Here is a 14,596-nt window from a genome sequence, read left to right on the forward strand (position 1 = left end):
GACAACACATGATGTAAGTGTCTATATTAGCCTACTATCAAAATGACTTTAAAAGTCTTATATAAGTGTTATAATTAAGGCAACACATGATGTACGTGTCTATATTAGCCTACTATCAACATGACTTTAAAAGTCTTATATAAGTGTTATAATGAAGGCAACACATGATGTAAGTGTCTATATTAGCCTACTATCAAAATGACTTTAAAAGTCTTATGTAAGTGTTATAATGAAGACAACACATGATGTTAGTGTATACATTAGCTATATTAGCCTACTATCAAAATGACTTTAAAAGTCTTATATAAGTGTTATAATGAAGGCAACACATGATGTAAGTGTCTATATTAGTTATATTAGCCTACTATCAAAATGACTTTAAAAGTCTTATATAAGTGTTATAATGAAGGCAACACATGATGTACGTGTCTATATTAGCCTACTATCAAAATGACTTTAAAAGTCTTATAAGTGTTATAATGAAGCAACACATGATGTGTCTATATTAGCCTACTATCAAAATGACTTTAAAAGTCTTATATAAGTGTTATAATGAAGACAACACATGATGTTAGTGTTTATATTAGCTATATTAGCCTACTATCAAAATGACTTTAAAAGTCTTATATAAGTGTTATAATGAAGGCAACACATGATGTAAGTGTCTATATTAGTTATATTAGCCTACTATCAAAATGACTTTAAAAATCTTATATACAGGTAAGTGTTATAATGAAGACAACACATGATGTAAGTGTCTATATTAGCCTACTATCAAAATGACTTTAAAAGTCTTATATAAGTGTTATAATTAAGGCAACACATGATGTACGTGTCTATATTAGCCTACTATCAAAATGACTTTAAAAGTCTTATATAAGTGTTATAATGAAGGCAACACATGATGTAAGTGTCTATATTAGCCTACTATCAAAATGACTTTAAAAGTCTTATGTAAGTGTTATAATGAAGACAACACATGATGTTAGTGTATACATTAGCTATATTAGCCTACTATCAAAATGACTTTAAAAGTCTTATATAAGTGTTATAATGAAGGCAACACATGATGTACGTGTCTATATTAGCCTACTATCAAAATGACTTTAAAAGTCTTATATAAGTGTTATAATGAAGGCAACACATGATGTAAGTGTCTATATTAGATATTTTAACCTACATACAGCTAGCCTAAATAGCATGTTAGCATCGATTAGCTTGCAGTCATGCAGTGACCAAATATGCCTGATTAGCACTCCAACAAGTCAACACAGCTCACCTTTGTGCATTCACGCACAGCATAAAACGTTTGGTGGACAAAATGAGACAAAAAGGAGTGGCATAAAAACACCTCTTTCTGTGGCAGCTTCAGAGAAAGTTGTTCATTTAAACAAACTTTTGAATAACAGTTGTTGCGTTTGACCAGTTCCTCCTCCCAGGGAATCCAAGTTTCTGGTCGCTCGCTCCCAAGCTCTTTACCAGACTTAAAGCTGAGTAGAAGAACCACCAGAGACAGAATAGGTATTTTGTAATATATTTGCAAAGCTTTGTAAACATACTGTCGGAGGCAGATATTTACATGTATCCGAATTTAAGTGTTACTTCTTTAATTTCATAATCATATTACAAAACAACTATTGTTGTTAGAAGGCTTACAGAACTTATGTGCTCGAGAATTTAAGAGTTTGACGGAAGAGAAAAGAAAGTTAGAGAAGAATATGATAAAATGGACGGGATGTTCTTTCGCATGTCGCGCATGCACCAGACTATTCAAACGACCCGCCCAGACTTTGACTAAGCCAACGCCCCCTACTCCAGTTACAAGTGAGGGAGGTACTCACACACCCTCTCTAAGATTGTACCTACCTCCAAAACTTAAAATGTCTCCATCGGCTCAAATTCTTAACCCCTTCCTTTGCACGTCTGACCATTTTCCTTTGGCAGATGGCAACCTCGCGCGTGCATACCAGACATTGTTGACACATAAAGCTGCTATTAGGGGCCAATTTCAATATAAGCCATTTGCCGTCACAGACATGCAAGCCATTGTTGACCTTGCTTTCCCACCTGTACCTCAGGGAGGGAACCTTTGGCTAAACACTTTGGACAAAGCTAACCCTGATATACACGGTGCCAGAAACAACACATGGCAGGGACATCTTATTCATCACATGCAAAATTGGACAGAGCAGGATGAAAACAACAAGGCTGGTGGTAGAGTAACAAGGAAACAACTACTTAAATTACAGATCGCTGAAGATGAAAAGTTAAAAGAACCAAAAGGTCAAAGATTAGACCATCTTAGCTGCGCGATTGAATGTTCTATGCTGGACTGGTCTCAGTATGTTTACAAAGCTTTGCAAATATATTACAAAATACCTATTCTGTCTCTGGTGGTTCTTCTACTCAGCTTTAAGTGTCGTAAAGAGCTTGGGAGCGAGCGACCAGAAACTTGGATTCCCTGGGAGGAACAACTGGTCAAACGCAACACAGTCCACACAAGGGTGATTTCGAGGGCCGCTAAAAAAATTTGTGGGACAAAACGGCGCTCGCCAAATCCTCATCAGTAAAGCATAAACACAAACATATTAAACAGTGGGCTTTCTAACTATTAGGAAGGTTTGTGTCGTGTTTGTCCTCCTACAGAAACCATATTATGACAAAAATCTTATTTTTCACCCCATTTTTGTTCCATTTCCATACATTAAAAAACAAAATGACATGGAGCCACCAGGGTGGCGCTAAAGAGCCGCATGTGGCTCTAGAGCCGTGGGTTGCTGACCCCCATCCTAATTGCAGCGTGTGTTCTTTAATGTGGATATGATGAAAGATTGAGGCAGCGTTTATGAACACACCATTTAAGAGTGCATGCCCACAATGCATTGGGGTACATATGAAGTGATCGTTTTTGTTCAAAGGAAGGAAGCTTTGATCAAATTGTGTTGCCTTGTGTTTCCCAGCACGAGACGCTGTAATTGTTATTCAGCCAAGCTCTTCCACCAATGCCGACGGCTCGGGCGAAGTTGGTGACGCCGCGTCAGGTAAAGTTGTTGTCATGTGTGTCGAAGCAAAAACCTCAAAAAATAATAACCTAAACTTCTTAATTAGTTATTTATTCAATGTACCAAAACACTGACTCTATTGTATGTAGTAAAATGAATGCAGGAAGTATCCGAATAGATTAGGAACTACATGTTAGTCCTTGGTCATGAACCCAGTATAATGCACCTGCTCAGCCAGAGAATAAGAAGACCAAGCAGGAGGGATCATCAGTGTTTCTTTTGCCACTTTGTGACAAATCCAGTCGAGACTTTTGTAGACTCTGAAATGGAAGCATGTATCAGTCTTGTAAACAAGCGCAAGGTCCCTCCCTCTTCTGAAAATGTGAAGTGAATTACATTTACAGTGGGGCAAAAAAATATTTAGTCAGCCACCGATTGTGCAAGTTCTCCCACATAAAATGATGACAGAGGTCTGTAATTTTCATCATAGGTACACTTCAACTGTGAGAGACAGAATGTGAAAAAAAAATCCAGGAATTCACATTGTAGGAATTTTAAAGAATTTATTTGTAAATTATGGTGGAAAATAAGTATTTGGTCACTTCAAACAAGGAAGATCTTTGGCTCTCACAGACCTGTAACTTCTTCTTTAAGAAGCTCTTCTGTCCTCCACTCGTTACCTGTATTAATGGCACCTGTTTGAACTCGTTATCTGTATAAAAGACACCTGTCCACAGCCTCAAACAGTCAGACTCCAAACTCCACTATGGCCAAGACCAAAGAGCTGTCGAAGGACACCAGGAAAAGAATTGTAGACCTGCACCAGACTGTGAAGAGTGAATCTACAATAGGCAAGCAGCTTGGTGTGAGAAAATCAACTGTGGGAGCAATTATCAGAAAATGCAAGACATACAAGACCACTGATAATTTCCCTCGATCTGGGGCTCCACGCAAGATCTCATCCCGTGGGGTCAAAATGATCATGAGAACAGTGAGCAAAAATCCCAGAACCACACGGGGAGACCTGGTGAATGACCTGCAGAGAGCTGGGACCAAAGTAACAAAGGTTACCATCAGTAACACACTACGCCGACAGGGAATCAAATCCTGCAGTGCCAGATGTGTCCCCCTGCTTAAGCCAGTGCATGTCCAGGCCCGTCTGAAGTTTGCCAGAGAGCACATGGATGATACAGCAGAGGATCGGGAGAATGTCATGTGGTCAGATGAAACCAAAATAGAACTTTTTGGTATAAACTCAACTCGTCGTGTTTGGAGGAAGAAGAATACTGAGTTGCATCCCAAGAACACCATACCTACTGTGAAGCATGGGGGTGGAAACATCATGCTTTGGGGCTGTTTTTCTGCTAAGGGGACAGGCCGACTGATCCGTGTTAAGGAAAGAATGAATGGGACCATGTATCGTGAGATTTTGAGCCAAAACCTCCTTCCATCAGTGAGAGCTTTGAAGATGAAACGTGGCTGGGTCTTCCAGCATGACAATGATCCCAAACACACCGCCCGGGCAACGAAGGAGTGGCTCCGTAAGAAGCATTTGAAAGTCCTGGAGTGGCCTAGCCAGTCTCCAGACCTCAACCCCATAGAAAATCTGTGGAGGGAGTTGAACGTCCGTGTTGCTCGGCGACAGCCCCAAAACATCACTGCTCTCGAGAAGATCTGCATGGAGGAATGGGCCAAAATACCAGCTACTGTGTGTGCAAACCTGGTAAAGACCTATAGTAATCTTTTGACCTCTGTTATTGCCAACAAAGTTTATATTACAAAGTATTGAGTTGAATTTTTGTTACTGACCAAATACTTATTTTCCACCATAATTTATACATAAATTCTTTAAAAATCCTACAATGTGAATTCCTGGATTTTTTTTCACATTCTGTCTCTCACAGTTGAAGTGTACCTATGATGAAAATTACAGACCTCTGTCATCATTTTAAGTGGGAGAACTTGCACAATCGGTGGCTGACTAAATACTTTTTTGCCCCACTGTATATAGCGCTTTTTCTCAAGTGACTCAAAGCGCTTTACATAGTGAAACCCAATATCTAAGTTGTGTTTAAAGCAGTGTGGGTGGCACTGGGAGCAGGTGGGTAAAGTGTCTTGCCCAAGGACACACCGGCAGTGACTAGGATGGCGGAAGTGGGGATCGAACCTGCAACCCTCAAGTTGCTGGCACGGCCGCTCTACCAACCGAGCTATACCGTCCCAAAATCACAATCTCTTTGGAGGTTTGGGCCGATAAAATTGCTGGATGATATATTGACCGACAATATTATTGTCGGCATTATTTTGACACCAAATGATGTAATAGTACAACATGATAATAATGCAAGTATTCTCTTTCAAATCCAATACAATTGTATTTTAACATTGTAATTGGAAAGTAAACTTTGAAATATCCAAGTTAAATAAAACAAATAATAAAAATAAAATATACTCAGTTTAGGGATGTCCCGATCCGATATTTGGATCGGATTGGCATGTCCCGATCCGATATTTGGATCGGATTGGCCGCCGATATTTGCCAAAAAATGCGTATCGGCAAGGCAAGATCCAGTTTAAAAAAAACAAACTCCGGTCCGTGTTTTCCAACGCACCGATTTAAATAATACATTCCACTTTTCTGCTGCTCCGTAATTTCCGTTCCGCATTTTCCAGCACACCTTCAACACATCCACAGGTCTGTGGATTCTTACGCAGTTGCTTTTAGCTGCTGGCATTACACGACAGCAGAGGTGGGTAGTAACGCGCTACATTTACTCCGTTACATCTACTTGAGTAACTTTTGGGATAAATTGTACTTCTAATACCGTATTTTCCGCACCATAAGCCGCCCTGGGTTATAAGCCACGCCTTCAATGAACGGCATATTTCAAAACTTTGTCCACCTATAAGCCGCCCCGGGTTATAAGCCGCGCCTACGCTGCGCTAAAGGGAATGTCAAAAAAACAGTCAGGTCAGTCAAACTTTAATAATATATTACAAACCAGCGTTCTAACAACTCTGTTCACCCCCAAAATGTAATGTGCAAATGTGCAATCACAAAAATAGCAACACTCAAATTAGTGCAGAGCAACATCAATAACTCAACGTTGCTCGAACGTTAATGTCACACAACACACAAAATAAACATTTAAAGCTCACTTTCTGAAGTTATTCCTCATCCATAAATCCCTCGAATTCTTCTTCAGTGTCTGAATTAAAAAGTTGGGTGAATACGGCATCCAAAATGGCCGGCTTCGTCTGGTGGAAGTCATCAGAGTCAATGTCGCTGTTGTTGTCCAGCAGTTCCGTGAATCCTGCCTTCCGGAAAGCTCGGACCACAGTTGAGACTGATCCACTGGCAGATGTTGGCGTATGTCGTCCGGCGCTGTCTCCCTGTCTTAGTGGCGCAGGTCATCTTGTTGCTTCCTCTACCTACGCACCATTGATTAATTTATGTTCAATTCTCTCGCTGCTGCTCTATTTCCGTGTTCTACTGCGTGACTTATTGCCTTGAGTTTGAATTCTGCGTTGTACGCGTGTCTCTTAATAGGAGCCATTTTGTGGTCTTTACAGATGTAAACACACAAATGAAATGAAACGTAATATCCGCGCGCTTCTTCTTCTATGGGGGAGGGTGCTTACCTTGGCGGTTGCTTACCGTAGAAGAGGAAGCGCTTCTTCGGGAAAAAAGATGGCGGCTGTTTACCGTAGTTGCGAGACCTAAACTTTATGAAAATGAATCTTAATATTAATCCATATATAAAGCGCACCGGGTTATAAGCCGCACTGTCAGCTTTTGAGTAAATTTGTGGTTTTTAGGTGCGGCTAATAGTGCGGAAAATACGGTAGTAGTTTTAATGCAACATACTTTTACTTTTACTTGAGTATATTTATAGAGAAGAAACGCTACTTTTACTCCGCTACTTTTACTCCGCTACTTTTATCTACATTCAGCTCGCTACTCGCTACTAATTTTTATCGATCTGTTAATGCACGCTTTGTTTGTTTTGGTCTGTCAGACAGACCTTCATAGTGCCTGCGTTTCAACAAATACAGTCACTGGTGACGTTCACTCCGTTCCACCAATCACATGCAGTCACTGGTGACGTTGGACCAATCAAACAGAGCCAGGTGGTCACATGACCTGACTTAAACAAGTTGAAAAACTTATTGGGGTGTTACCATTTAGTGGTCAATTGTACGGAATATATACTGTACTGTGCAACCTACTAATACAAGTTTCAATCAACCAATCAAAAGTGTGAAGGAAAAAAGACCCTTTTATTTCAACCGTACATCCCGTCAAAAGCCTAAAGACTGACTGCACAGTTCCTGTCTTCACAATAAAAGTGCCGCTCCATCGCGCCTGCGCTTTCAAAACAAGAGTCTCCGAAAGCCAGCGCAAACAAGCTAGCAAGCTACGGAGTTTGCCGCCAATGTATTTCTTGTAAAGTGTATAAAAACGAATATGGAAGCTGGACAAATAAGATGCCAAAAACCAACCACTTTCATGTGGTATTAGACAGAAAGGAGGAACTTTTTTTCTCCTCCATTTGAAAACGTGGACGCTATCATCACTACTGTCTGATTACAATCAATGCAAGTCATCAGAATCAGGTAATACACCAACTTATATTCTTGTCTTCATTAAAGAAAGGAATCTATATGTGTTAAACATGCATGTATATTCATTAAAACACCTTTAACATGTAAACAAAAACGGCAAAATAAATAAATATAAATTATATACTGTATATATATATGTGTATATATATATATATATATATATATATATATATATATATGTATATATAAATGTGTGTGTGTATATATATATATATATATATATATATATATATGTGTGTGTGTATATATATATATATGTGTGTATGTATATATATATATATATATATATATATATATATATATATATGTGTGTGTGTATGTATATATATATATATATATATATATATATATATATGATATGAGTGTGTATGTTACTCATCAGTTACTCAGTACTTGAGTAGTTTTTTCACAACATACTTTTTACTTTTACTCAAGTAAATATTTGGGTGACTACTCCTTACTTTTACTTGAGTAATAAATATCTAAAGTAACAGTACTCTTACTTGAGTACTCTACCCACCTCTGCACGACAGGCTCTTCTCACTCTTTCCTGTGTCTCCCTCTCACAGACAGCAAGCGCACCTTCTTACACACGTCACATACTGTCACGTCATACGTCACATACTGTCACGTCATACGTCACATACGTATACGTCCTCCCCGAGCAGAGAGGTAGCAGCATGGCTAACGCTAAGGTGCGCGCCTGCTCAAACGTCCTCTGCGCACGGCAAATCTATGCCACGCACAAAATCAAATTAAAAAAATAAGCGCATAACAATTTTCGACACACGGACACGACAGAGAAAACAGTTTTCGTCATCATTGTTCAAATATTATAACATCTGTCGAGACGCTTATCTCCATTCGGTGCCACACGTCCACACCATCAAAATGCTGAGGCAAAAATTTCCAGATCAACACCGTATGAAAAAATTAGTGATCTATTTAGTTGCGATTTCCTTCTCTGCATGAAAGTTTAAAAGTAGCATATATTAATGCAGTATGAAGAAGAATGTTTTGATGTAGACATGCAAGCCTTGAAAGAACATTTTGAAAATCAAGACTACATTTCCTGCAAATGGGTGCATTTCTACCCTATATTTTAACTTTAGATTTATTCTCATATCAAACTCTTTTGGCTGTCTTTTTGACACTTACATCCGGCGCCCCCCTCCACACCCTGGATTATAAATAATGTAAATAATTCAATATGATTATCTTGTGTGATGACTGTATTATGATGATAGTATATATCTGATAGTATATATCTGTATCATGAATCAAGTTAAGTGGACCCCGACTTAAACAAGTTGAAAAACTTATTGGGGTGTTACTATTTAGTGGTCAATTGTACGGAATATGTACTTCACTGTGCAACCTACTAATAAAAGTCTCAATCAATCAATCAAAACACATAGAATCATCATACTGCTGTGATTATATGCATCAAGTGTTCATTCAAGGCTAAGGCAAAACATCGAGATATATATCGTGTATCGCAATATGGCCTTAGAATATCGCAATATTAAAAAAAGGCCATATCGCCCAGTCCTAGTTCAATGATGCCATTTCTGTTTGTCATGTATAATTTTGTCTATTTTGTGTTTATCCTTGAATAAACAGGTCAGTTTCTTGTTACCAACCATTGTGTATTATTCAAACTCCCCTAATTCAGCTGGCTAGTTGTTATCAAGAGTACTAAAACCCTTTTCAACATGATTCTGACAACTAAGTAGGCTAAATAACTTTAAAATCAAATCAAATCAAATCAACTTTATTTATAAAGCACATTTAAAATTTACCACAGGGGTAGCCAAAGTGCTGTACAATGGACAGGTTAAAAGATAAAACGAGTACCGAGCAAACACAACACAACACAAACAGAACACGATAAAAAATAAATAAATAAAATAAAATAAATAAAAACGTAAAAACAGGTTGACAGCAGGTGTATTATGGGGCGCCATTGCAGGATGGATATCACTCAGTGTTAAAAGCCATGGAATAAAAGTATGTTTTTAAGAGAGATTTAAAAACAGGAAGAGAGGAGGCTTATCTAACACTCAGGGGTAGGTCGTTCCAGAGCTTGGGAGCAGCAACGGCGAAAGCTCTGTCACCTCTAAGCTTCAGCCTTGTGTCAGGGACCGTCAACAGCAGCTGATCGGCTGATCTTAAGGATCGGGTGGGGCAGTAAGGCTGAAGGAGGTCGGAGAGATAGGTTGGCGCGAGGTTGTTTAGACATTTAAAAACAAATAAAAGGAGTTTAAAATGTATTCGGTAACGCACAGGGAGCCAGTGAAGGGACGCTAAAATAGGGGTGATGTGCTCACGTCTGCGGGTCTGTGTTAGCAGACGAGCAGCAGAGTTCTGCACGAGCTGCAGGCGGGCGAGGGAGGCCTGGCTAATGCCTACATACAGGGCATTACAATAATCAAGACGAGTCGAGATAAAGGCGTGGATTAATTTCTCAAGATCATGTCTTGATAGAAGCGGTTTCACTTTCGCTATTTGGCGTAATTGATAAAAGCTTTTTTGTACGACGCTGCTGATTTGTTTTTCGACTTTAAAATCTGAGTCAAACTTTACCCCCAGGTTTGTGACAGAGTCGCTGAGATACGGGGTCAGAGTGCCGAGGTCAACGTTGGGGGAGGGAGAGCGACAATATAACTTCTGTTTTATCTTCATTTAGGCTCAGGAAGTTAGCTGAAAGCCAGACTTTGATGTCGTGCAGGCAGTCAATAAGACGTTGAACCGTGTTATTTTGTGCCATGGGAAAATAAATCTGGCAATCATCGGCGTAAAAATGAAATGCAATACTGTACTTCCTAAAAATAGAACCAAGGGGGATAAGGTAAAGCGCAAATAAAATTGGGGCAAGGATTGAGCCCTGGGGGACCCCATGTGGTAAAGACATAAAACTGTCTACTTTTACACAAAAACTCCTGTCGGTTAGGTACGACCGGAACCAGTTGAGGGCGACGCCCTTAATGCCCCCACAGTTCTCAAGACGAGTGATTAAGGTGGCGTGGTCGACGGTGTGGAACGCAGCAGACAGATCTAAAAGCACCAGGACAACATATTTACCAGAATCAGTGGACAGGAGGATATCGTTAAAAACTTTTAGAAGCGCTGACTCTGTGCTGTGGAGGGCTTTAAAACCGGACTGGAACAGCTCAGTGATACCATTATCCTCTAAGAAGGGCAACAACTGACTGTAGACAACCTTCTCTAATATTTTGGAAATGTATGGAAGATTAGAGATAGGTCTGAAGTTAGAGAGGAGAGAGGGGTCGAGGCTGGGTTTTTTAAGTAGAGGTCGTACCACTGCATGTTTAAACTCTACTGGAACTATTCCAGAAGAGAGGCTACTATTGATAATGTTAAGGACACTTGATCCAATAGTAGCAAGTGCCTCCTTAAACAGGCGAGGTGGGAGGGCATCTGCAGGAGAACCAGAGGGCTTCATATGACTAACTGTGTCACTTAAAAAAGAAAAGGACACCGGCTCAAACTGATGGAAAACAGAAGAGAAATGCAGGGGAACAGAAGGGTCGTATGAAGGCTGAGATAGACTGGCTCTAGTTGACACAATTTTGTCAGTGAAAAAATGGAGACAATTTTCACAGAATTCAAAAGAAGCATCAAAACCAGCAGATTTGGGAGCATCAATGACAGTGTTAATAGTTTCAAACAGAACTCTGGGGTTGTTACAGTTAGAAGATATAATCTGAGATAGATATATATTCATTTCTGCTTTTTACAGTCATCTGAAAGGAAAACAGGCTTTCTTTAAAAATGGCAAAGGACACATGCATCCTGTCTTTTTTCCATTTTCTCTCTGCTCTTCTACTAGTACTCCGTGTGTGTGCGCGCGCTGCCGAACATGCTCCTCTGCTGGTAAAACCAGCAATGCTGCATTGAGTAATTCACCTTTCAGTAAATAAAAAGGCTTTGTTTGAAAATAGACATTTGTGCCACCCTCTGCAGGCGAGGACACGCCCATCGTCATTCAGCCCTACGCCAGCAACGGAGACATCCACCTGTCAGTGGAGTGAACCCTGCTGGTCCTGGACTGGGCTTTAGAGTATGCATCGATGCAAAAACATCCCAGAGGTTTTTTTTTGTTTTTTGTTTACATCAGCAGTTATTTTTGTTTTTAGGTGCCACACTTTTTTCTTTTTCTTCTTCCTAGCCTCCAGTTATTTATGTTTTTCAAATGCATCTGGAATGTAGTCACATGACCAAAGCCTCGTCTCCTCATGCACTTTAAACATGCTAACCGTGTCAAAGTGCCAAATGACGCCACAGTGGTTGGATATACAGTGTTCCCTCGCCACTTTACGGCCGTTTTTAAACTTGTAAATAGGTGTTTTTTTTATGTATTTGTATTATAACTTCTATCTCATATAATCAGCAATAGATAATAGAAGGAGGCGCCACACCCCTATTTGATTAGCAGGGTATTACATTGTTGTCGACGGCACGGAAACAGTTGCAGAAGAAACTGTGTATTGATAGTTTAGTATTTTATGTTGGCAATAAAGTGAACCGCAATAATAAGCAAGTTATGATTTATTTTCAGTATGTAAGGCATTGTATTACACCATCTAAACGGGCCGATACATCGCTAGGCATGTCTATGTAGTTATATCTATGTTACCAGTAGAGGTCGGACTCTTTAGGCACCTCAAGATTTGATCCTACTCTGATTGTCGGGGCGATTTTTCCAATTCAGAATAGATTTTTGATTCAACACGATTCTCGCAATGTATTATTTAGTATCGTCGGGCTGAAAACTGTTTTATATCGAGCAATATCGATAATTATCATTGGTTATGACCTATCGAAAATCAGGAGCAATAGTGAAATGGATCAGGTGGAAACATTTTCATTTCAAATGTTACCTTCCAATGATTATAATCCCCTCTGCTATCTAAACAGGAAGGAAATGTCAACGCAAACAATGCAAAGAAAATTGTTAACATTTAAAATGAAGGCACAAATGTGTAACAAAACAGTGCAAAGTGCGAAAATATAAACATAGAGAAATCTGAGAATAAGTCATTTTCTGTGGTTTTAGTGCCAGCTGTGCTCTAAAGGGTGAGCGCAGCTAAACCGGGTCTTGCATCATTTACAGACCACATTGATTTGACCAGGGTCCCTTTGGGGGGAAAAAAACAAAAACTGCCATACTGTCGAGGTGACTTTTCCTCTTCTGTAGACAATTTCTTCATTTTTACACCATCCATCCATCCATCTTCTTCCGCTTATCCGAGGTCGGGTCGCGGGGGCAGCAGCCTAAGCAGGGAAGCCCAGACTTCCCTCTCCCCAGCCACTTCGTCCAGCTCCTCCCGGGGGATCCCGAGGCGTTCCCAGGCCAGCCGGGAGAGATAGTCTTCCCAACGTGTCCTGGGTCTTCCCCGTGGCCTCCTACCGGTCGGACGTGCCCGAAACACCTTCCTAGGGAGGCGTTCGGGTGGCATCCTGACCAGATGCCCGAACCACCTCATTTGGCTCCTCTCGATGTGGAGGAGCAGCGGCTTTACTTTGAGCTCCCCCCGAATGACAGAGCTTCTCACCCTATCTCTAAGGGAGAGCCCCGCCACTCGGCGGAGGAAACTCATTTCGGCCGCTTGTACCCGTGATCTTGTCCTTTCGGTCATGACCCAAAGCTCATGACCATAGGTGAGGATGGGAACGTAGATCGACCGGTAAATCGAGAGCTTTGCCTTCCGGCTCAGCTCCTTCTTCACCACAACGGATCGATACAGCGTCCGCATTACTGAAGACGCCGCACCGATCCGCCTGTCGATCTCACGATCCACTCTTCCCCCACTCGTGAACAAGACTCCGAGGTACTTGAACTCCTCCACTTGGGGCAAGATCTCCTCCCCAACCCGGAGATGGCACTCCACCCTTTTCCGGGAGAGAACCATGGACTCGGACTTGGAGGTGCTGATTCCCATCCCAGTCGCTTCACACTCGGCTGCGAACCGATCCAGCGAGAGCTGAAGATCCTGGCCAGAGGAAGCCATCAGGACCACATCATCTGCAAATAGCAGAGACCTAATCCTGCAGCCACCAAACCAGATCCCCTCAACGCCTTGACTGCGCCTAGAAATTCTGTCCATAAAGGTTATGAACAGAATCGGTGACAAAGGGCAGCCTTGGCGGAGTCCAACCCTCACTGGAAACGTGTCCGACTTACTGCCGGAAATGCGGACCAAGCTCTGGCACTGATTATACAGGGAGCGGACTGCCACAATAAGACAGTCCGTTACCCCATACTCTCTGAGCACTCCCCACAGGACTTCCCGGGGTACACGGTCGAATGCCTTCTCCAAGTCCACAAAGCACATGTAGACTGGTTGGGCAAACTCCCATGCACCCTCAAGGACCCTGCCGAGAGTATAGAGCTGGTCCACAGTTCCACGACCAGGACGAAAACCACACTGTTCCTCCTGAATCCGAGGTTCGACTATCCGGCGTAGCCTCCTCTCCAGTACACCTGAATAGACCTTACCGGGAAGGCTGAGGAGTGTGATCCCACCATAGTTGGAACACACCCTCCGGTTCCCCTTCTTAAAGAGAGGAACCACCACCCCGGTCTGCCAATCCAGTGGTACCGCCCCCGATGTCCACGCGATGTTGCAGAGTCTTGTCAACCAAGACAGCCCCACAACATCCAGAGCCTTAAGGAACTCATTTTTACACTCCATGCAAAAAATAATATGGCGCAACCAAACTTGATAGTTGATACTGTTACCTGATTGGCTGTCAGCGTGTCACTCCCACTGATCAGTGATCACTCCCTTGCGTTGCTCGGTTACCAGAGAGTGAGTACCTTTTTGTACACGCAACCAACCTTGCTTTTCTTCTCTGCTTTCTTCCGACAAAAAAAAAATAGATATCGAACCTTTTATCAAAGGCATTTTTTTTTATTGATTTTATGTGCATATTGCAACATA

The 14,596-nt window shown here is 41.2% G+C and overlaps 1 protein-coding gene across 3 annotated transcripts in view; it reads left to right on the top strand.

Annotated features, from left to right (window-relative positions):
* dnajc5gb (DnaJ (Hsp40) homolog, subfamily C, member 5 gamma b) overlaps nt 1–13,021 on the top strand; it is a 29,754-nt gene extending 16,733 nt beyond the window's left edge. Inside the window, exons 5-6 of one of the 3 annotated variants that reach the window (XM_061924258.2) lie at nt 2,961–3,041; nt 11,616–13,021. In XM_061924258.2, the coding sequence (XP_061780242.1) occupies nt 2,961–3,041; nt 11,616–11,683 (149 nt within the window). In that variant the 3' untranslated portion in view covers nt 11,684–13,021. The remainder of the gene's footprint in view (nt 1–2,960; nt 3,042–11,615) is intronic. The other 2 variants (XM_061924257.2, XM_061924259.2) reach the window with 2 other exon arrangements.
* The last annotated feature ends 1,575 nt before the right edge of the window (nt 13,022–14,596 follow it).

This window comes from Nerophis lumbriciformis, linkage group LG29 (assembly GCF_033978685.3).
Source record: "Nerophis lumbriciformis linkage group LG29, RoL_Nlum_v2.1, whole genome shotgun sequence".
NCBI lineage: Eukaryota > Metazoa > Chordata > Actinopteri > Syngnathiformes > Syngnathidae > Nerophis > Nerophis lumbriciformis.